The sequence below is a fragment of the Panthera pardus genome, unplaced genomic scaffold, assembly GCF_024362965.1.
Source record: "Panthera pardus isolate Hobbes unplaced genomic scaffold, ASM2436296v1 HiC_scaffold_25, whole genome shotgun sequence".
In the NCBI taxonomy this organism is placed as follows: Eukaryota; Metazoa; Chordata; class Mammalia; order Carnivora; family Felidae; genus Panthera; species Panthera pardus.
The window spans coordinates 51,311,726-51,335,832 of NW_026526821.1; the positions used below are offsets into that span (position 1 = coordinate 51,311,726).

The 24,107-nt window shown below is 50.4% G+C and overlaps 1 protein-coding gene across 3 annotated transcripts in view; it reads left to right on the forward strand.

The window, feature by feature from the left end:
* EDAR (ectodysplasin A receptor) overlaps window positions 1-24,107 on the forward strand; it is an 88,677-nt gene that overhangs the window by 56,305 nt on the left and 8,265 nt on the right. Inside the window, exons 2-10 of one of the 3 annotated variants that reach the window (XM_019434609.2) lie at window positions 2,044-2,112; window positions 2,838-2,960; window positions 3,737-3,918; window positions 10,937-11,022; window positions 18,475-18,561; window positions 20,150-20,278; window positions 20,395-20,469; window positions 20,754-20,826; window positions 23,402-23,558. In XM_019434609.2, coding sequence (XP_019290154.1) covers window positions 2,062-2,112; window positions 2,838-2,960; window positions 3,737-3,918; window positions 10,937-11,022; window positions 18,475-18,561; window positions 20,150-20,278; window positions 20,395-20,469; window positions 20,754-20,826; window positions 23,402-23,558 — 963 coding nt within the window. In that variant the 5' untranslated portion in view covers window positions 2,044-2,061. The remainder of the gene's footprint in view (window positions 1-2,043; window positions 2,113-2,837; window positions 2,961-3,736; window positions 3,919-10,936; window positions 11,023-18,474; window positions 18,562-20,149; window positions 20,279-20,394; window positions 20,470-20,753; window positions 20,827-23,401; window positions 23,559-24,107) is intronic. The other 2 variants (XM_019434610.2, XM_019434611.2) reach the window with 2 other exon arrangements.

Below are 24,107 nucleotides of genomic sequence, written 5' to 3' on the forward strand. Positions count from 1 at the left end.
GTCCCCAAAGTAAAAACCAGGAGGTCACTTCTGGGAACAGCTTGGGAACAGCTCCCAGGCCAGGCCAGCTCCCACGTGCAGAGCTTCAAGGGAAGTCAGACCTTGGAAATGGAACCCTAACCAGAGGGCTGCCCTTGCCTTCCTCCCTCCACCCCGTTACCTTCTTTGAGAACTGGTAATCGTGGCAGAAATGCATCCAACATGACAGGCTTTGTTTTGCCTTGTGTATTTGTTTTTCTTTTCTGTCTTCTTGGGTTGGCCTGGGAACATCTTTAACGAGCCTTTCAATAAATGCTCTAGGTTGACACTCCGGTGCACCCAGCCCAGCCCTTCTCAGTATTTACAGGGAAGCCCTCCCAGGCTCAGCTATAATTGGAAGTCAATTACATTAGAAACCCTTAGTATTGTTCTTGGAAGGCCTCCAGGGCTGCAACTCTTCTGGGAAGAGCCTCTACCCCGTCTGTAGACCCAATGCAAACCCATCTCTGCTACCCACCATCCTGAAGCAAAGGCTGGGCTGCCAGCATCATGAAGCTGGGGTGGCAGGCAGGGAGTTGGTTCCTAAGATCTGGTTGGGACTTTGTACCTTACCCTCCCCATCTGGCAGGACTGCAGGTGGGGCCTCCCTCTGCCTCCCTCCCTGCCTGTCCCAGCTTGCTCCATTGCTAGAAGGAAAACACCCAGAAGTTCACTGCTGGGGTGGCTGGGTGCTTTAATCTTGCCTCAGTTCATTTAGTGTGTCTCAAAAGTAAATGGGGCACTGAATTGCAAGACAGCAAGCGTGGTAGAAAGAGAGAAGAGGCAGCTTTTGTATCTCTTCAAGAGATTCTGGAAACCTAAGCCTTCCCCAAAGCCTCCCCACCAATGTTATTCACAAGTGAAGACACTTCAAGGTAAGCAGGGACAAGATGCTGGAAAGAGCCAAGCCCCCCAGGGCCCTGCCCCATTCCCCTTACTGACACAGTAGTAGCCAGTGGGCCCCTGTCTCTGGAATCACCCTTGGGACATCCTTCTCAGCCTGTTCTCAGAGTAATCAGATGCTTCTTCCCAAAGTGAAATGTCTTTATTGCCTTTTTTCCTGGTCACAAAGTTCACATCATTCTGACACTAGGAAATGTGTGGAAAGGGAGCGTTCCCCATAACCCACCACAGTCCATAGTCATTCCCACCCTATTTCACTCCTGCCAAAAAAAATCTTTATTGAAAATTTAGTGAATATCACTCCAGACCTGCTTCTGTGTATCACGTCCCATGTCTTTGTATAGTCAGGCTCCCAGGTAAGACTGCTTTCAGTTAGAAACACAGGCCTCCCAGTCTGAAAATGGAAAAGTGAAAAACAATACCTCCTCCTTCAAAGCAGTGCATTAATTTAGCAGTTGGTGAAAGCATCTAAACACCTGGGCTGTAGCCACCCTCTGTCTGTTTAGTGGCTGTGTGGCCCTGGGCATGTCACTACCCTCTCTGGGCTTCAATTGTTTCAGCTATAAAATTAAGTGGTTGGACTCATGCACTGAGTCCTTAATCACTCTGACAACAATCTGTTCTTAACAGAGACAAGAAGAGTCTGACTGTGGGGCCGGGAGAGAGGGCAGAGGGCTTGGGGGAGAGGCTATCCTGCCACCATCTCCAGGACTGCTCTGGAGCCAGAAGGTCAGGACCAGCCCTGAGTACCCCTTGACACACTGTGTAAAGCCAGGCTTCCTCAGACTCTGTGAGCAGGTGAACCATCCGCCATTGCCCTGGCTTCCATAATTGGCTCTCAGTGCACTCTGGACCTTTCGTCCTTGCTGGAGGTGGGGGGGGGGGGGTGATACTGGGAGGACCATGGATGGAGTCAGTCCATGTGGCCTGGGGCTCAGCTTAAAACCTGCCTTTTCTTTTAGGGTGCATTCATTTCCTGCCTCACTTGCAGGGAGGCCCCTCACACCCAGTGGGACATGGTGGAGGAAGCCAGACTGAGGGTGGGGGCTGGGCTGTGGCCAGCCAGTGCTGGGGCAGCTCAGGCCCTACAGGCACCAGGGTGCCATGAAGTGTGTCTTTCAGGCAAGGCCCCAGGAGAAGATGGCCCACGCGGGAGACTGCAAGCAGATGCCCTGGCTCCCTGTCCTGGTGGTAAGTGCACCCTCACCCTGCGGAGCACCTGCAGTATGGCCCGGGAGGAGGTTCAGTGGGAGCTCCTTCACCTTCCACACTGCTGTAGGCCAGTCCCTTGGCCTCTTACACCTCAGTTTCCACAGCTGTGCAGTGGGATTAATGTTAACGGCACCTCCTTCACCAGGCTCTTTTGAGAGTGCAAAGCACTGAGCAGCACCCGGTCCAAATCAGACTTCTCCTCGGTAGCTTCCTTTCTAGGGGTCTTTAAATGCTTCCTTGTGTTGCAGTCTATGTAACCCAGTGTCTGTGTGGTGAGCACCATGCTTGTGGTCCTATACCTGAGAAAGATCCAGGCCCCCATCATGGGACTCCCCAAAGAGGAGAGGCTGCATGTGACTGAAACCTGCCTTTCTAGAGGCTCCAGGAAGAGGGCTGCCTCCTCCATAACCTTAGAGAGGCTGGAAGCAAGATTTCATGGGTGAAGAGAGTTTGGAGCAGGCCTCAAAGATGGGATGGAGTTTTGATGGAGGGGTAAAAGGAGATGCAGGAGTGAAACCAGCTGATGGGAAGCGAGTTGGCCTGCCCAGTTTATTAGCTGCAGTTTCTAGGATTTGGTACCACATGAGTAGTAGCAGGCCCCCACACCCAGACTCCTTCCTCTGCAACACGTGCATGGGGTGCTCACACCTGAGTGTGTCTCCAAGGAGGCACAGAGGCCAAAAGGACCCCCTTTCTTGTGGCAGGTGTCACTGCTGTGTTCAGCCAGAGCAGAATACTCCAACTGCGGAGAGAATGAGTACTACAACCAGACCACGGGACTGTGCCACGAGTGTCCCCAGTGTGGCCCGGGAGAGGAGCCCTACCTGGTAAGGCCCCTGCTAGCTGTGCCTGGGCCTGGCACTCTCTATCACATGAGTGTTGCCCTCATCTGTATCACTCTACTTGTGGTTCCTAAGCTAAATCAGGCTAGTCACTATAGTCCTCAGATGTCACAATTAAAGGGTTGAAGCAGCAGTGAGCACAGAAACGGTGTCTCCCTGGCAAGGGAGATGGCCGAGCACTTGTTACAGATTTCTAAGGACCTGTTTTTAGTTTTTTAAAGGATGATTACTTTCCTACTCTTCTTTGATCAAGTAGGTTTCAAGCCATCTGGATTGGAGGATGACTGATGTCCTCCAGGAATGGCATACTGATTCCTGAGTGCTGCAGTGCCCCTCTTCTTTGGGAAAGCCTCATTATGTTGTTCTGTTAAGTGCTGAGCAAAACACCCACAGTGTCAGCATTCACAGTTCTTGTACAGAGCTGAGGACATCAGATGCCACAGGCTGCATCACTGGCAGGTTATCCCTTTAGCTGGCTGCCTTTATTCAGAAACCCTTGGGAGAGGGACAGTGTCTAAAGCCTAGAAGCACTGGGGAAAGAAGCTCAGAGTTGGAGATGCAAGGGGGTTGCAGTTAAGGCAGATCAGGAAGCCAAAGCCTAGCAAGAGAAGCTTCTGGAAACAGCTAGTGTGCTCATTGTGCGCAGTGTGCCCAATTCACCCACTGTGCCTGGTGTGCTGGTGCCCCAAGGACTGAAGGCCCAGTCGTGGTGGGTGTGGCTGCTGTACTCACCTGTATCCTCTGTCCGGTTTCTTGGCCAGTCCTGTGGTTATGGCACCAAAGATGAAGACTATGGCTGCGTCCCCTGCCCAGCGGAGAAGTTTTCCAAAGGAGGCTACCAGATATGCAGGCGTCACAAAGACTGTGAGGGCTTCTTCCGGGCCACCGTGCTGACACCAGGGGACATGGAGAATGATGCTGAGTGCGGGCCGTGTCTTCCTGGGTAAGCATGGCTGCTACCAGACAACACCCCAGGACATTTTGTGCAGAAAGCCCTGAATGTGAGCACCTCAGGCTGCAGTGTAGCATCACTCCTGCATTTGCCCATTCTATAAGGAGCAGCTCAGCAGGGAGGAGGGCATGTGTCTGGAGTCAGGAAGCACAGGGTCTAGGATGGTGAGTCCCACATCTTTCAGAGGATAGGCAGCCCACCCAGGCTCAGCTTCCAGATCTCTTAAGCGGATGTTCATCATAATAATGTCTTCTGATGACCCAAAACAAACAAACTTGTTGAATACTTACTATAAGATAACACATGTGGAATGCTTTGGAGAAAAGAAAACTAAAATTCTGATTAAATTTAGTGTTTTTGGTATTCTGGAAAAATCTGAGGGTACATATTCCTACTAAGGAATATGTGAGTCATTTGGTGCCTATAATTCCACCACAATTCTGTTATTTATCAAAAGTTATCCCATAAAAGCAAAGTGAAAATGCAGTTAGTGTGAAAGACAGAAAGATAATCTTCCTTCTCACAGGCAGGACACATTAGCAAGTTCTGCCTAGGAGAGCAAAGTGCCATCTTGACACTCAGATCTACCAATCCACAGCTGTTGCTGCTGTCTCCCTCTAGTGGCCACATAGCACAATGCTTGGAAGGGTTACAGATAAAACTGAAAGCAGTGACAAAGGCGGCATGGTAGTAGAGGTGGTACAGGTGGTAGAGGTGGTGTGGTGGTAGTGATGATGGAGGTGGTGATGGTGATGGAGACAGTGGCAGTGATGATAGAGGTGGTGGGGATGATGGAGACAGTGGCGATGGTGGAGGTGGTGATGATGGAGGAAGTGGTGGTGATGATGAGGGTGGTGGTGACAGAGGTGGTGGTGATGGAGGTTATGGTAGTAATGATGGTAGTAGTGATGATAATGATGGTGGTCATGGTAATAGTGGCATTTTGAATAGCACACTATACTTTGCAACCCATTTGTGCGCATTATCTTTCTAGATCTCTGTCTTGGATTAAGAGGAGAAAGAAAACAAGGAGGATATATCCAAACAAGAACACCAGGCATTAGTCTGTAAGAAGAAGGAAGTATAAGGAAGGCATAAAGACCCACCAACTTCAGAATAGATTGAAAGTGAATAACTCTTTAAAATGAGGAGATCTTTTAAAATTACAGAAATTGACCTTAGTTCAAATTTGTGACTGAGAAGCATTGATTCCCATGGCTTCCACCACCATCTTTCTACTGGGGACCATCCCCCAGCCCTAGTCTCTCCCATTTTCTGTCTTCAGTTCAGACCTACCTCCAGAGCTACAGACCTTCATTTCCAAATATCTGCTTGACAACTCTATGTCAGTGTCCCTGACACAGAGTATGATTCAAACATATTGGTCAAATTAATAAAGAAAACATGGAATCTTATTACAGAACCTTATTTTTCAATATGCAAAAAATCAGGTAATACACAGGAATTAGACTATTCTCTTAAAAATGTGATAAAAATAAAAGTTCTATAGGTGACAGTCTTTAATTTAATTGTTGAGGCTGTTGTGTTGTGGGGGCTCCACAAAAAGGAACATGTTAGGAGAAGCAGAATCAATGCATTCCCACCCAATGGTACAAGCATCCATTGAAGGACTGCTCTGCACAGACGCCATGCTTGAATGAGACAAATTCAGTATGCTCTTCACATTAGGTGACTAGAACTAGTCTCTGAAAATATATATGCTTCCTGGAACTTCATCTTCACTGGTTTTTATTGGTGCAGATACATAATTCATGAAAGATACACAGAGTTTCACGGATTAACTATAAGTGTGCCAAGGAAAAGTGTGCACACCTTGCCATGCTCACCTTGGAAAGTAAATAACCCTCTTTGCAAAATTTCAACTTATTCTCACAGTCTCTCAGGGTGAGAATCTGACTTGACATTCACGACCTAGCATAACCGCTTCTGCATTTGTTTTAGTAAACCTGTGAAGTCAGAGCCTACTAGGTAGGCACTAGTGAGGCAAAGAGGAAAGACAGTTTTCTGTGAAGGTGACAAGAAAATCAGTAACCACAGCATAGTATGGTAGGTGTACACGGTGTTCTAGAAGTCCGGGAAGGACCCCTCGCTTCATGGTTGGGGTGGTGGGTCGGAAGGGGTCTCAGAAGACTTCTCAGGGTGACATTGGGAAGGTGGGAGTTAGGCTAAGAATTAGGACAGAGCTCTCCAAGATGCTCAGGGCAAAGCTCAAAGGGGCAAGCAACCTGGTGTGATGTGGAGCTGAGGGTCCCTGTGGCTGCAGAGGAGGCATGCCCAGGGGTTGTGGAGAAACCAGAGAGGGGGGCAGGGGCCAGAGGGAAAATGGCTCTGGAGAACGATGTTGAAGACGCTGGTCGTTAGCTCAGTGTGGAAGCAGACCACCATGCAGACTTCTAAGCTGGTATAGGACACAATTGGACTGTACCTTGGAATGATCCTTTTAGCAGCAGTGAGGAAAATGTGCTGTGTAGGGAAGACATAGGAGCCCAGGGGCGTTGTGAGAACTGGGGCAAAGTGGGAGCCTTAGGAATTGGAAGGAGAGGAAACATGAGCGCTCACTGGAAGATAGCATTGACCAGAGTTGCAGACCAAGGGCGTGGGGGGTGGGGGAAGTATATTTTGAAAAGGAATCTCAGATGTCTTCCTTGGCCAGCTGTGTGGGCAGTGAGACCCACTTGCTAAGAGGTGGGATACTGGAGGAGGAGGAATTTTGGAGGGAAGGTGAAGGGAGGGTGGAAGAGGTGTGTGTGTGACTTGAGGTGGTTGTAACATCCAGACCAAGCTATCTGACACAGAGATGGATAAACAGGTATGAAGTTCAAGTCAGATCTGCAAGTCATCTCTGCATTAATGGTGTTGTCCAGACAGGCTGTTCCAGTGAAACAGAAGGGGAGCATGGGTAGATGCAGAATGGAGCCTCACTCACAGCATTGCTGGCTTTGTCCCAGCAGTGGCTCAGACCATACATGCATCCCACAGTGGTCTCTGAGATTCAGCCATGGCATAATTACAGATGATCTAGAAGGGGCAATGATTATGCATATTGAGCAGGCTGTTTCATTCTTATCTTTAGGCTACAAAGACTTTCTAGCCAGAAAGCACAAGCCCAGGAACCAATGCAGTAAATAACCTTGTCCTGTAAGCAGGTGCCAGCTTGGTCACTAGAAAGGGTGTTCTGTGACAGTGAAGACAATTTCCTTGGTCCCAATATATTTACCAGAAAGATTACCAGTGGAATAGTTGTGAGTGCCCTGCTTCTAGAAGGCTTCAAAAGATAAGAATGACCATCTGTAGATTAATGGGGAAGCCAGCATCTGTACTCTTAAAAGGGTCTTCCGAGCTCTGAAGTCTTGAGTAACTCGCTCCCTGCTCCACAGGAACAGCGACCTCCTTCTTCCACACCTTGACTGAATCACCCAGAGCACTCATTGAGTGGATGAAGGCCACTGTGCCGGAGATACGTCTCAACTTTCATCTCACTGCATCCTTCACAGATATGAAGATGTAGTTGGTTTCCAGTTTGGCCCTGTAGTGTGACAGACCATTCAAATAAGTCACTCCCAACCCCAAGGCCACTGTAGCAGAAGGCCCCTACTTTATCTCTGGTCCCCCAGCCTCCTCAGAGGGGCTCTATAGAGTACTGTGCTTGTCAGGAGAAGGCTCCAGAGCCTCAGGACCTCCCGTCTCCTGTTACCCACCATAGGCCCAGAGAACAAATGAGGCTCTCATGCTCTGTGTCACAGGGGAGGGTTACCAAGAGTCTGGGTAAGCTGGCGCTGTTCACTCAGTGAAAGGCTGTTTTCATGGAGTCCATGTGGCTGCCAGGCCACAATGCAGGCCGCCACGGATTTGTCTTCCTAACACCATAGGCTCCCTTGGCCCTGCCCCCCTTGTGGTTTGGCAGGCATGCTCCCCTTATTCTTTGCCCTCTCTGCTGTGCGTCAGTATGCGGCTGAGATGCTGGCAGAACAATGAGCATACATGGCTTTCCTGTTGAGAAATGCTGTGTGGGAGGACAGGGAACAAATCAGGAGAAGAGGAAGACATGGAGGTTTTATTTCATAGCCCACCCCCACCCCCTGCCAGGGCAGCGTCTTATCCATGGCTGGCAGTGGCCCATCTTACCTTCTGTTGGCCGGTTTCCAGTCCACGTCCACTCCCTTCAAATAAGGCATTCTAGGGTTGTTGGAAGGCCAGGTGAAGGACACAGTTCTACGTGCCTCATTGTGTGGGAAGACAACATCCAATGGCTCCATCACATCCATTACAAGCTTAGGAGCCCTGAGGAAAGGAAATCTTTGGGTGAAATCTATATATCTGTTGACATGGAATAAGTCAACCCCTTCATAGAAGATTCTAGAGGCCCCATTTAAACTGCTTTTTATCTTTCTCCTTACCTTAATCAACCCTTGAGGAAAAAAACAAAAAACAAAAAAAGAACTAAGAAAAGTCAAAACATGGATCAAAGTGTAGGAAATCAGGCCTCTACAGAAAGACAGAGGGACCCAATACTCTGTGGCAGGGCCACAGACCCCTGAATGAACACCCAGCTTCAAGCTGATGGGAATCTGTCAGATAGAAGCAGCCCAGCAATGATTCTCCACTCCTGTGTAGCCAGACTGAGAGGTCTGGGTGTAAGCTGCAGCACGAGTTGCTGAGGTTAGCCCTGAAGAGGAAACACACCTGACAATGTTCTGGGCAGTGGTACATGCCTGGAAATGCAAGAGGCAGTTCACATGCCGACTTAGGCTGGGAAGTTCCTCTGGAACCAATTTATTTTTTTCGATGTATTACCTTTCAGTATTTTGTTTCTTGGCTACGTTATTTAATATGTCACACAGCTTGGTCCAGACACAGTATCAGGACAGGAGGCCCTGCTGCAGCCCTCCCGAGCCCCCATGGGAGTCAGACAGACCCCCCCCGCCTTGGGATGAAAGCGAGAAGGAACTGTGTGTGAGGAAGGGCAGCAGACCCGCCCCCAAGTGTGCACAGAGCGTGGCGGCCCCAAGGACCCATCAGGGAGCCATGTTCTAAGCCCAGGCATTCTCCACCCGCTGGGCAGCTGCGGCTCTTCATCTCAGACAGAGCTCAGAGCTCAGATGTCAAACAGGGTAGGTTTAGCTGTGCTGCTTCTTTTTTAAAAGGGAGGAAGAAAGATGCACAGAATGCCCTCAGGGCCCTCATCAGGCTGTGAACTTTGAACTTCTGTGGAGGAGAACTTAGTGTTGTTCATTTGATTTTTCCAACCAATGTTGGCCTAGAACCATGCCTCCTCAGTGCCCTGCACAGTTAGTAGGAATATAGCTATGAGCAAGGCTGGCCCTGAGGGACTCCCAGGCCAGGCACACCAACAGTCCTGATCCAGCAGAAGAATGTGCCCGAAGGGGAGGTGAGGACTAACTCAGAGCCCCAAGTGCCAACAGTGGGTCTGGATGTTAGAAATCAGGGGGCTGGTCTGAAGCCTGTCACCCTCATGAGGCCACACACAGACACGTGCCACCTCTTGGGAGCAGGTGCTCCATAGGCCCCACTGTCACTTCCTGTGTCCCAGGCACAGATGCCTTATGGAGAGTGGCAGAATGTTTGAGAGAGGCTTTTTCCAGAAGGCTTAACTGTAAAACTGGCTGTTGTGGCTTCTCTGAGGGCTGTTTTAAGATTGACTAATTAATGTTTATGAGATACACAGGGATCTGAGGATAAAAGGCCCTGAGGAAGGGCAGGCAATTATGATCATAATGTTATTGGTAATGGTCCAGCTCATGGAGGCTGGAGTCCAAAGACAACCCCAGCACCCCTGCCATGCTGCCACCTACCCTGCCATCAGTGGGGGCCTGGGTGTGCACGGCTAATAAGAAAGAGATTAAAAACCAACCATGGAAAAAGCCAATAGTGAAGAGGGATTTTTCATCTCTTGAAATCATAAGGAAAAATGTTGGCACCAGCTCACGTTACTTAATCGACCTCTCATGATGTGATAAATGGTTTCATGATCACCGCTGAATGTGTGTTTATGAAAAGCAGGCACATGCCAAGAGAGGTGCCAAAGTCTGCATGTGGAAAGGAGCCAGAGCTGTGAGCACTGGAGGTGAGGATCGCCAGGTCCAAGGGGTCCTGACTCAGGGTACAGAGCTCTGCAGGCTAGCGTGGTCATCAGGGCTGGCACACTGACACTGGGAGGCTCCAAATACGTGGCATCAATGGGGGTAAACGACTTCACAGTCTTATTGTGAATGATTTCTCTGTTTCATTCAGTACATGCCACCCCAGTGTGAACACTTGAGCTCATGCAGGGTCTGAGTCAGGTGCTTCCTGAGGTGGAAACAAAGGAATTTCAGTTATGACCTGGTTGTATGTCAGGCCAACCCTAAGGCCTTCTGCGTTGACCTCTCTAGACATTGCTGCTTTCTGTACAGTGCAGCCAGCTCCATTCAATCTCAGCAGGCATGCAGAAGGTCTGTGAGGTGCCAGTATCGTAAGGGCTCATAGACATATTTGCCAGTAATCCTGCCAGGCTAGAGGTTCTGAGACAGGCTTTTGCTGAGGGGGGGAAGCTCCTCCTCCAGGGGGATCTGGCTCGCTGGCTGGAACTCCCAGAGAGCTAATCAGGGTCTACATGTGGTAGGCACACAGACACTTTGGTCGATGATGTGGATGAAGATGATGAGGACACACACACACACAACAAATTCATCAGTGAAAACAATCAAAAAGGAAAGGAGATTTAAAGGCCCAAAGTGGCCTATTGTTGGAAAAACTATTTTTCCATTTCAAGACATGCTGAAAACTCCCAGGGAAACTCAGTGGTCAAAATGGGCTGCTATTTCTGAGGGTTCCTGATTCCCATGGCATGTGTCTCATCCCTGACTTTGGTTACACTTTGATCATGCTTGAATCATGCCTGAATCATGGGCATGCCAAGTGATCAGTACTTGCTTGTGGTGACACCTGGCTCACCTGTCTGCTTTGTCTTGTCTCGCCCTCCCTGTAGCTACTACATGTTGGAAAATAGACCCAGGAACATCTACGGCATGGTCTGCTACTCCTGCCTCCTGGCACCCCCTAACACCAAGGAATGTGAGTGCCCTTGTCCTTCCATTGGAACACTGCTGCTTCAGCACTGGTATCTCTTGTTATGCGGTGTTGTAAAAATAAGCCAGTCCCAGCACCCAGGCAGATGAATACAGTGAAGGCATAAACAAAAATGCTCCCATGGCCTGGCCAGTCAGGCAGCAGGTCCCTGAAGGGAAGTCTGCTATAGCTGAACCATGAGTCAGTCACCTGACACCTTGAACAAGTTTTGTCATCTGTGACATGGGGCTTTAAAATCTGAACCCTCCATCTCATGCAATTATTGGAAAGACCAATGAGATCACAGTTGCCAAGGTATTTTTGCAAAGTCCTGCAAAGTACTAGACAATTTTAAGTTCTTGTACATACATTTCAAACCAGATGAGACCAAGGGAAAGATGAGGAGTGGTCACAGTGAATGAACTGGACTCCACAAAGCCCATGTAATCAGTGAGGCTCGCAGATTCAGAGTCCCACCTTAAGCTGTCTCTTTCCCCTTCTCATTCTGGTTGATTCTCACTGCATGTATCTGTGAGGAAGGGCCAGGGACCTCTGCTCCAGAGAATGTAGCATGTGGCCCCTTGGATCTATGGTCTGGAGAGACGCCATGGAAGAGAGTGGGTGGACAGCTGTCCCTGGGCTGCAGGAGCCCTTCCTTGCTCTCCCCCAGGCCCACTCCTACCACAGGGCAGAAGAGGGGCTGTGCGGGGACCCTGCCTCTCCCCCACTCCATGTTCTCACCATATTCCTGCCTAGGGAAGTAGAACAAGGGCCTGCCCTTAAGAGCAGTGGGAGGGAGGGAAGGAGAGAAGCAAACAAGGAGCACCACTCCACACCGCGCCCCCCCCCCCGCACCTTATGGTTCAAGGGGAGGAGATGCCCAAGTGGGCAGGTGAGCATGTGGCAGGTTGCCCCTGGGGGGCCATCCCTCTTTCCTAGATAACTTCAGTAGATGCACTGGCAGTAATGGATTTGCATATCTTTAAAGCTAAGCTTTGTACCCAGCCACATGCTCATTAATTCACAAATTGGGGGAGGGCCAAGGGCTCCAGGCTTCCAGCAGGTCCCGTGGTGAAGTCTGCTTACCATGCCACTGCCTCCTGCTAGAGGATCCCAACTGATTCAATACCAGATAGTTCCGGGATGGAGTTCTCACTGGGAAGATGTGAGGCACTCCCCCACCTATGCAGAAAAGTCTCTTTGCCTGAAGAACCTGGAAAACAAGCTCACACACATGAGGTTTGTTCTTGCCCAGGCCTTCCATAACCAGCCAGATGGCTGGAAGAGCTCTGAGGCAGGGGAGGGGTGCCTTCCTCCTCTTGCCGTCCAACAATGGGGTCCACGACACGGGGAGAGAAAGCAGAGCCCCTGAGCCCTCGACACTTTGAAAATAAGTGCATCCTCTCCCCAGCCCCCAGCCCTGAATTGCTTAACTGAAAACCAGCTTCCAGTAAGGCCTTGTAGTGGGTTCATAGCATCCAGCCCTAAAAGAGGCCAGCAAAGACACCGAAGCCAAGAGTCAAGGGGCAAGCCTCCAGACCTCTGTCTGCCAATCTGGAAAATGGGGAGAGGTAACCAGCTAGGTTGTGGGGTGTCATGGTGAATGGAGCCCTGTCTGGGTCAGGGTCTCAAGTGTGCATGTGAGAGTTTCTCTCTCCAGCTCTGGGGTCTGCACTTCCCCCATGCACCAAGCTTCAGTCCCAAGATCTTTCAAACCAAGGCTCCTGCTCAGGAGCAGCCAATAGAATCAGAAAAGCTGGTTGTGACCACAGCCTCCATGAAGACCCTGGGACTCAAATCCATAGGACTGCCTTCAACAGCTCCACCCCAGGAGAGCCAGGAGAGTCAGTGAAGCCTCATTCATCAGGATCCTGACATCACTGGCTGGCTGTCCCAGTCCCATCAGGTGCTGCCTTTCCTGAGCCTACAGTCAGTGGTCAAGAACTCCTTTGCCTCCAAGCTGAGACGCTCCCTCTAGTTTTGATGTGATTTACCTGGGCACTTGCTGCATGAAACTACCCAGAGTCAGTGAGTAGCAGAGTGTGCAAACCTGTGGTCAGAGAGCCTGGCATGGACCCTGGGCAAAGCATATAATGCAGACCTGGAGCTGGCCAGAGGTGACAGGAGCCCCCTGAAAGACACCCATGCAGGAGTCTGGAAGACACCATACCAGAGAAGGCCAGCCAGGAGCTGTCACATCTCCCCCCACCCTCTAGGGCACTCCGCCTCTCTCTGTACAGGGGTTCCTCTTCCATCTTACAGAAGCATCTTCCCTACACAGCTCTATGAAATGTAGGGTGAAGGGGCCATTGTTTGCGATCATGTTGCCTTTGGGCCAGTTGTTCTCTCTCATGAGAACAGAAATTAGTGGACGTTACTGTGGAGCCTGGTATTCAGGGACTGTGAAAAACCCTGCAAGCCAGGAACCACCCTCCATCTGTTTTCTCTCCTGTATAATTGAGAAACTAATATCCTCTCAGTATGCCAATAGGGCTGACCTACGTGCACAAAATACTTGCAGTATTGAAAGCACAAAGCAAGTGCAAATGAGGAGACTCCTCTCTAAACCAACTAGAGTACAACAGGGAGACCCCTGGATGCTCATAGCACCCCCAGAGGAGCCTCCCCTCCTCCCTGCTTGTGACCTGCCCATAGGAAAGTGTGCAGCTTCCTTCCAGATGCAGCAATGACCGCAGTCACTTCCAATCCCATCCCTATCTGGGTCCTGGCAAATCAGCGCCAGATGGAAAAAAAAGAAGAAGCCCAAGTCAAAGAGCACTATTCACTTGGTGAACCAGCACTGTCTGTTTTTATTTCCCGCACATTCTGAAGAACTCATGCCTGAGGGCTGCCTCATAAAGGAATCTGTGGTGTGATAACACAGAGGTGGCCTGGTGCCATAGCCAGGAAGATTTGGGTTTCATTATGAGTTTCCCCTCTTGGGAAAGTTACTTAACTTTATGCCTTAGTTTCCTCATCCTTAAAATGTGGATATCTGTGTCATAAGATGTGGTGAGGGATGGTGCATCAACCGTGAATGATGAGTCCACCCAGTACCACACAGGGTGCTCAGGGAGCAGATGGCAGAGTTCCACAGCCCAATGAGTGAGCGTGGCCCCACCCCAGGTAGCCCACACTGACTTTCTGTCCCCCACCTGCCCCAGTGGGACCAGACCAACAGGAGCTCACCCTCACAGAATGCTGGAGGGACCAATGAGTCAGGTCCGGGGCTGGGTCCTCACTTGTCCCAATGTCCTCATTTTTATTATCCCTCCTCCGTGACGACAAGCCCTGCATCGGGTCCAGGATAGACTCAACCAGAGTCTGTTTTGGAGAATTCTGCTTAGGAAAGCTGTGGCAAGTTTCATTCAGATGCCATCATGCAATGCCCACTAAATGTGGAGCTGTGGCATTCCCAAATGCCAGCGGCCAGCTGTTTCTAACACAGTGTCTCTCAAACTGGCATGTGTACACCCATCACAGAGTCCTGCTAAGAAAGAGATCCCGACAAGGCAGGTCTGGGGTGGGTTCCTAGACTGCATTTCCAGGGAGATCCTGGAGACACCCTCCTGCCAAGTTTCCAGCAGCTTTGCCCATTGTTCCAGGCTCCGCCACTGGGGGGCACTGGGCCAACACAGCATCCTGGGGGCACCTGCGCCGATAGCTCTAAGAATCAAACAAACCACTCCTGAAAATCCAACCTGTTTGCCCTATGCAGAGAAGACCAGCAGTCTCTAACACATACAGCATATTTATAAACTGTGTGGATTAACAAACCACAAAGGCCCCGTAAGTCCTGTCATCACATTGAATAGAGGTATTACTGCATTGAGCCACAGGCTTACAGTTCTCAAAATCCTCTTGAGGAAAATGGGCCTACACCGTGTAGAACCCCCACCTCCCCTACCTACTGTCCAAGTCAGTCTGCCCCGAACACACCAGTGAGCTAAGCAGAGCCAGGACCCACTTGCTTTCATTTTAATATAGACCTTGTGTGAAGATGTCTGCCTATTTTCTGGGCCTATGGTTTTCATCTACTTCTCTGACTCTGTGTGTAAAGGACTTATCTCTGCTTATTCAAAGCTAGGCTCCAGTGGGAGCATTATGCTGTGTAAGATGGACCAGTAGTTGGTCACCCGACAGAAACTACTGAGAAATATGTTCACCTAACAATCCATTCTAAGGAGGCCAAGTGGACCCAAAACGTGCCATGTGTTGGAGTAGAGGGAAACCTCCTGGACACCAAATACTTGTGTTAGTACTGAGTTAACCCTCATTAGACCAAAGGGGAATCTGGAATAGGGAAATTGCCATGCAGTGGCCTGGTGGCCTGGTGGCCTGCTGTACTCAGGGCACCTACCCACAGAGATAGACCTCTAATCATGCAGCCTTCCTGCCTACCCTCCCTCTCTCCCTGGGATGTGCTCAGAACAGAACATTTTTCTAGTAGGCTCAGGGATCATTGAACAGCCAGAGAACACCCCACCCAGCACCTGCAGGCCAGGGCCATTCATTTGACACTGGCTAGAGCTCAATTGGGGGAATGTCTAGTGAACCAGGATGGAGGCAGGGCCCACCTTGCCACCTGACCGAGTTCAGGAGCTGTCCATTGGGTGTAGTGAGATGTGTTTTACAGACATGCAGTAGCCTGGACACCTTGTTTGCTGATGGCACTGTGTGAGCAGTCCTGCCAGTCGGGTGCAAAGGCATCTCACAAGTCTGTGTGTGGCTGGGCTGTTCTCATTGTTCCTCCCTGGACCACAGGCCTGGGTACATTTGTGCCTCTAACCCCAGACTCTGTCACCCAGCCTTGGCCAGCAAGCCCTGGCAGAAAGGGACAAGAAGAGACAAAGATGACAAATCCACAAACAGAGCCCATGGGTATTTTTTTTTCCTGATGAATACCTTAAACTCCTTTCAGCCCCTTACCAGATAGATTAGCTTTATTTTCAGTGTCCTGTTTGCTTTCAAAAAAGAAACTGGGTTCTGCTTAAAGCCATGCCCCATGTTGCTTTTCCTACTTGACTGGATGCAGTTGAAGCCCCCTTACCATGATGAAGGGGAGCCGCATGGCCTGTGAGGTGCACACAGCAGAGCCCCCAGCCCCAGGGTTTGCCGTGTGCACATAGCCCTCACAGGGAGACGGAGAGGGGGTGCGCCTTCCCACCAGCACTTCCTGAGAGGCCACTGGTTCTGAGGCCAGGTGAAAAGGCTAAAAACTTTGGGGATGGTTGGGGGGAGGAAGGTGCGGGCCACCTCCATTCTGAGCGGGTCAGCTCTGCAGTCTGCACTAACACAAGGGTAGCCCATGGTGGTGTGCAGGGCTGGGCACCACAGATGGGCCTGCTGCCTTGGTGCCCTGTGCACCCCTCAGCATGCCCCCCCTCTTGTAACGGCAGAGCTAAGAAGTGATCCCCATAACCAGCAGTTGAGAAAGAGGAGAGAAGCCGGAGCCACAGAACTCAGAGTGCCCTGTGCAGGGGAGGGGACTGCTCCGTCCATTGTGTGGTGGTCCTGGCACAGCCACATCCATGTCTGGGGCAGCACAGCAGGTGACAGAGACCAGGTGAAAGGGCAAAGACCAGGAGCACCAGATAAGTTAGACCCTTGGGCTCCAGAAGTGATGGATCCCCAGACAGGAGACACCTCTGGTGCTGAGAGGTCTGATTTAGCAAGACTGCTCTGGCCTGGGCTGGAAGGGTGGCAGGGTGGTCCCAGCAGCCCCCAAGCTGACTTTGTTGACAAGCCTTCTTGGGCTCCCGGGCTGGCCCCTGTGCAGGGGCTGCTGGGGTTATGTGTGCCTCACACCCCTCAGTGCTTCCTTACAGTAGGTGTGTGGTTTAAAGAGCCCACCTCTTGACTCCTCCACCTGCAGATGACATTTCTCATCCAGCAGCAACAGTTACATTCCTGGCAAACCCAAGTGACAGGCCAGCCCTGAGACCCATGGCACCTAACAGAAGTACAGTGACCCCGGGAGCCAATCTTCAGTCTGTCCCCATTGTATTTGCAGTTTTCTCTTTTGTTCTGGCCCTGCTCTCCTGTGACCTTGTCTACTTACTGGACACAGATGTGTGGATAATTCAACAGGACTTTCCTCACCCAGTTGGCTGTGGTGCCCATCTCCCAAGTTGACCCAAGCTGTGTGCACAGATAGTTTTGGAAATACCACTTACAGAGTGTGGTTTCTCCTGAATGACTTCTCTTAAAGAAACTGTCTGTGTTACAGATGGCTCTCATGGAAGCCTTGAGGCTGGCTGACCAGGGTCCCAGGGCAGGTGTCACTCCTTGCTGGGCCAGCTGGGGGACCGAGTGTGTGACTTTTGGAGAGGCCAGCTCACCTGCCCTTACTTGGGATCATGCAAGGACACTTCATAAATTACTCCAGAACTGGCAGAGACAAAAATGAGACAGAGGAAGCATATTTGAAACATGATCATTTTCGTTAATGGCAAAACTCAAGTCCAGCCTACAGGAAGATTGGCTATCAGGATGTTGTGTTTTCTATGGCAGAACATTTTTGCTTTGTTTTAACCAATTTCTCAGTGATGCAATTGGTCACAAAACCAGCTTCCATTTCATCCCTGCTAAGTGACAGAAGGAATAGAGAAGGGAAGTTTTAGGAGTCACAGTTTTGAAAGAAGGCAAAGTTCATCTCTGTTCTTAAACTGCTTGAGCACAAGTATTTTTAAAAATGAATCCTAGGAGGGGCACCTCGTTGGCTCAGTAGGCTGAGCATCTGAATTCAGCTGAGGTCATGATCTCGCAGTCCATGAGTTTGATCCCCAGGTCGGGCTCTGTGCTGACAGCTCGGAGCCTGGAGCCTGTTTCAGATTCTGTGTCTCCCTCTCTCTCTGCCCCTCTGCTGCTCATGCTAACTCTCTCAAAAGTAAATAAACATTAAAAAAAATGAATCCTAGGAAAATCCTAAAGGAAAACACACCAAATTTTCAACTTCAGCTAGCAATTCTTTTACTTCTTTCTTGTGTTCCCATTTTTTTCCTGATTTTTAATAATGGAACATATTACTTTTATAACTAGAAAAAGTATTAAAAAGACATTTCTGTTTTGTGTAATTGAAGAAATTTCTCAATTATTACTTTCCTCCAGTAATACTTGTATGTATATGTACTTTTCTCATCTTTATAGATTGCATATATTTTACCTCTGTTCATAGAAATATTGAGTTGGTGAGGCACCACTTTTTAGTCTTAGCAGATTTACCTACGTGTCTTCTCTTGAAGATTAACCCTTGGGAGGTCAGAACACTCTTTAGGGATTATGAAACATTCTAGGAGATTAAAATGTTTCCCTGTCCCATGCCCCTTGCTGCAGTCCCTGCATAATCCAGAATACTAGATCTCCAGGCTCTGCGACTACACCTTGCGTTCCATCCTTGGAGGTGGGGCTTGTCCAGGTCATCCCGAGGAATACGCGGTGACTGGGTTCTCATTGCAGGTACAGGAGCCAGCTCCGGAGTCTCTGCCAACTTCCCCAGCACCTCTGGCAGCAGCACCCTCTCTCCTTTCCAGCACGCCCACAAAGGTAAGGATTGCACTTCTGCAGCTAGCCAGCTGGAAATGAGGGGCTTGGATAAGAGCAAAAGGGAGGCTGGAAGCAGCTATGAGGAATAGCAGTAGGGCTCCTCAGTGCCCCCAGTAGCAGGAAGGTGGTCATGATCTCTGCAAGGAGTGGAATGGATCTCTCCATGGGTGTTCTGGGCCCCTTAGAACATGCTGGCAAGAAAAGCACATCCCGGGGATGGCAGGGTGGTGCTCAGAGCACAGACGGCCCCTCAGAGGGGAGCCAGCTTCCTGGCCGTGGCTGGGCTTGACAGCAATAGCCATTCTGTTGCTGGCTTTCAGATAAACCTGCTGAGTTCAACACTTTAATATTTGTTTCCAGTAACTACGTTTCACTACCTATTCCCTTAGGGATGGAAAATCTTGAGGAGGGCAGGAGATCCCAAGACCCATGTTTCTCTCAGATCAAGGCCTCATGCTGCCATCTGGCAGTTTTAATGCTGTTATTTAAGCATATTTAGGGCCCTGGTCTCAGTGAGGCTTGGGGGCCCTTCAAAATCCCATAGTGCACTCAGCGTGCCAGCCTTGGCATTGCTCTCCAAACCTGACCTGTACTTTCACAGAGCATCAAAGCAGGAAGACTTTGCTAGGATATATGAGTCTCATTTCCTCCAGACCCCAAGTGAGGGGCAGGAGTAGCACACCACAGAGAATATTACAATATTTATATCATCCATACCTGGCATCCAAATAATGATACTCCCCACATGACAAGCTGAGGCCAGTTTTCCTGCAGACACACCCCACTGGGGAGGATGGGCAGCTGTGGAAACAAGCAGTGCTGGGGCTACAAGCTCTATGCCTCTTCCTAAAGGGCTGCCACCTCCCTTACATGGTCCCCAGTGCTTTAGATCTTATCCCTTTCCCATGGTGGATAACCTGGATCCTGCCTCATGACAACAGGAATCTTGTGATTTCAGAGAATTAGAACACATGTCAGGGCATTGTATGTATCAACAGCAGGCATTACTGGGGAAATGAGTGAGAACCGCCTGGCGAACCGCCCCAGGGAAGAATCATGGTGGAGGTGATAGAACAGAGGAAGAGGTGTGGCAGCACCTGTACCACCTTTGCCCTGAGACTCCGATTATTACATGCAACTGAAATTGCATGAGACACAGGACAGAGCCAAACCAAAAATAGAATTTCTAGCCCTCAGAAAAACCTTGGGTGGAACTGTCTTCAGGACACTTGCTCATGGGTCTCTTCCTCTCCATATCCCACCTGACCCAGGGCTCCCAAAGTAGGAGAAGCACAAGCAAGCACCTCAGGAACAAATGAGTGAACCCAAACCATGGGGTTCCAGAGAAGTCTGGATCAGCCTTAGTTAAGACCAGCCAGGAGAGCTCCTGGGCAGTCCTGACATGATTCCCAAAGAAAATCTGTACAGCTTGGGTCTCAGGCTAAGCATGTGTTTTGGATTCTGAGGGTCCCCTGGAAGCATCTCCTGCCACAGGCGCTGCCATCTTCTCAGAGGGCGGGTCCTGCCGGCCTGATGGGCTCTTGTAGGGAGTCCTGAGCCCTATGTTGCCCTCTCTCCCTGCCTCCAGCAGAGCTCTCAGGCCAAGGGCACCTGGCCACAGCCCTGATCATTGCCATGTCCACCATCTTCATCATGGCCATAGCCATTGTCCTCATCATCATGTTCTACATCATGAAGACGAAGCCTTCAGCCCCAGGTGACTGCTCCCCAATGCCCCTACACCCACCCCACAAACCCTCACTCTCAGACTGCTCCATCAGCTTACCCTGTCAGCGAGCCAGGCTCCTCACACCCTTCCCTTTCTCCAACCAGCATGCTGCACCAGCCACCCAGTGAAGAGTGTGGAAGCCCAAGTGAGCAAGGAAGAGGAGAAGAAAGAGGCCCAAGGTCTGCATACACAGCCCCCACAGCACGGGTGTCCATCTCCAGGGTGGAGGTTGTCTGCCCCACTCACCATCCTGGCCTCATAACACTGGTGCTCCCATGCAACGTAGAACATGGCTGCAGGAAAAAGTGTCAGTGCCCCCACATTGTGCTTGGCTTTGAGGGTGGTGTGGTTTAGACACCAGTCAGGCCTGCTAAAGAGGAAGTGAGCAGGGAAGGATGAGCTCTGAGTCACGGGCTGACTCCAGCTCCCTTCTCCCACCCCCAATCTTTCCATTTATCTGCAGACAGCGTGGTGATTTTCTCCGAGAAGGACGAATTTGAGAAGCTGACCGCAGCTCCAGCCAAGACTGCCAAGAGGTAAGCCAAGCCAAGGCAGCCACTTACCATGGGGTGGAGCAGCCCCCAGCCCAAGGTGAGGTCAGGGATCCTCTTGGGTTCCTGATCAGGAAGGGGAGCTGGGTTGCCAGATGGGGAGCACATGGAGAAGCCTAGCCACTGGCTGGAGGCTCCAGAGGGAGCAGGGCCTCAAGACCGGCAAGGCAAGTGAGTACCAGGTTTCACCCTCACCACTGACCTGCAGCAGGGGCCAGGCAGCATGAGGGGCAGGTGGTTAACACCTTGCTCCAGCGCCAGATGCCCTGGGCTTTCTTCTTCTACATCCACCTTCTGCATGCAGACCCAAAGCCTGCGAGTGCCCCTTTCTTCTCCAGCAGCCTACTGTGGCCAGCACTGACACTGACATCACTAGTGCTAAGGCCAGCACTAGTATCCCTAAACCCTGAATGGCACAGGTGATGATGATGGCTACCAGACATCTGGCCGCCAGGCACCATGCTAAGTGTAAGCACCCCATGAGCAAGGTGCTAATAATATCCCTGATTGTGGGAAGCCAAGGTCTGGAAGCTGTCACATGCCTGAGGTCACACATCCATGAGTGGCAGGGCAGAGAGCCAGAGCCCCTGGAGCTCTGACTCCAGAGCCCACATTGTACAGGCTCCAGACCAACCACTAATGCTTGTGAAGTAAGGCCTCTTAAGGAAGAGGTTTGGCATATGAAATTTGCACCATACTTAGTGCACATTAGGATGTAGAATCAGCCCTGGCTCTAATGTCTAGGGCAGAGGGAAGTGAACTTTTCCTTAGCCCCTTAGATGGTAATTTGAACTTGGTCCTGCTTAGGTTCCGAAAACCCACCGCATGGTATCAGCACCCTGTCCAGCCTCCACCCACTTGGCCATTCCAGGACACCATCTACCCAAATGCCCATGTATTTGGGGCACAGAGGCCATGGGAGACCCCCAAACTAGTTACAGGAAGAGCAGAGGAGCAATGCCTCCTGTCCTGGCCTCCGGCCTGGGACCTTCCTGTGGTGGGTGAACTCTTGCAAAGGCTTTCATTTGTAGGAATGATCATGAATCCACATGTTCATGTAGAGCTTTGGTGTTAATAAAGCACTTCTAAACATGTTACATTTGGAAAACCCCAGCATCTCTCAAGACCCCTGACACAAGGTCAGAAAGCAGACTTAAATCATGAAATCTTTGCATGCTGGAAGAAAAGAAAGTGTGTCCACCTCAGCAGGCCCTCAGATGGCAGGTATTTCCTGTGAGTGCCTCCATTCCCACTGACCTCATTTCAGAACCCCAGGGCATGCAGGGGCCATGATGCAGGGTCTGGCTCTGCAGAGTGCCTCCCTGGGGACAAGTTTCTCCTCCACCCTCCAGTCTATCCAGCCTGGTGTTGTAGCAGCCTCTCCTCTTCTGTTCTTCCAGCCTTTTCTCATTCTCAAAAGTAAGGAAAAAAGAATACTAAAAAGGGCAGGGATGTGTCCCATGACTTAAGCTTCATCTAAAGAATGAGGGAAATTTGGGGAATTTGGAAAAATATTTGGAAAAATAATACTTGTTTCATATGTAAATGTCAAGTAAAACTTAAAATCCAACGATGGTGCTATAGAAGACAAGGCACAGAGCTCCTCTCCCCTCTGCCTGCTCTCAGTTCTTAGGGAAAGGACCTGGGACAGTCAGTGGTCTCTGGGGACAACCATGCTTTTGTTCCTAGCCTGCTGTCAAGTGGAGACAGCAGCAGGCCAGCCAGCTCCAAGTGAGTCCCTTGAACCTACTGGGCCTCACCTTTATTTGGTCTCTACAGTTGTGTTTGAGTGTGGGCTTCATTACTGTAACCCAGTTGCTAGAAAAGAATAATTCTTTGTAAGTCTTCAGCCAGACCACAGGAAGCCAGCAGGATGCCTATAAAAAAGAATGCTGTTTTTTATATATTTGGAATGATTTTGAGAGTTTAAGCTCCACCCCACATGTGCCTAGGGCTGTGGACAGTGAGCAGTGGTGGAACGTGGGCCCACATGACTTCCTGGGGGATTTCCCGGAGCCCCTCACCAGGCTCTCTGTGACCCCCCCCCCCACCACAATGCACACATTTCAGCCAGGTCACCCCCTAGTCAAGAGGGGGTCCCCAGGCAGGCTTCATTCAGCTTTGTTTTGGGTTATTCCAGAGAGCTTGCAGAGATTCGGTGCTGGCCACATAAACTGTTTGCGTTTAGACACGAGGCTGAACATGGCACTTTCCTGCATTAAATATAGGAAGCTGTGACGTATTTAAGAAAGCTTGACTGAGCTAGGTGGGGGTGGACAGATGAACAGATGCCGTCCCCCTCACTGTTGGACCCCAGCCCTGCGGGGCTCATGAGACACCTTGTGAGTCCTCTGACAGGACACCTGCAGGCCACCCAACATCCGGGTCACTAGTTAGGAAAATAGCAGAGGACGAGGAGTAAGAGCGGGGCACGTCTCTCTCGCTTCATGCCCAGAAGCTGCTCAGTAAAAGCATGGGGAACAAGTCCCTGACCCGGTTGTCTCCCCACTGGGAGGACGTATCAGGGCTGCAGTTAACACACACCCTTCTGTTTCCACAGCGAGAATGACGCATCATCGGAGAATGAGCAGCTGCTAAGCCGGAGCATGGACAGTGATGAGGAGCCTGCCACTGACAAGCAGGGCTCCCCAGAGCTGTGCCTGTTGTCGCTGGTTCACCTGGCCCGGGAGAAGTCAGCAGCCACGAAGTCAGCCGGGGTGAGGCCCTGGCGCTGCCGCACGCACGCTCACCGTTCCCCAGTAGACCCACCGCCAGGAACCTAGACAGAGTGGCAGGTTCAAAACGATATAGTAAAAAAATAGGAAACTTATCTCTCTATTATAGAACTTTACAAAAGAAAATGAAAATAAGCAGAAAGAAAAAAGTTAAAATTGTTTGGGATACCATAGGACAGGAAAAAACCTTTGCAAACATACTGGTGTGTATCTAAGCAGACAAGCGTATGTATATGTGTGGGGTGGGGGTGGGAATGGGCATATGAATACACACACATACATAATATGCATTTTTCATGTAAAATTGTCCAAAGGGCTTGTCACCTAAATCAGGCCCCCACCCTCATGGCAGGGTGCATGGGCAAAGAAGCACAGCTCTGCCCAGGCTGCCCGAGTGTGTAGCACTTGGGTCGTTGGCAGCCCCTTGGGACCTATTCTCCCAACCCCAGGTCAGCATGTTGCTAGGTAATGTAGCTTAGGGTAAAAAAAAGTCCCTCCATTGGGAAGCTGGATCTGGCCTGGGTCTGGACA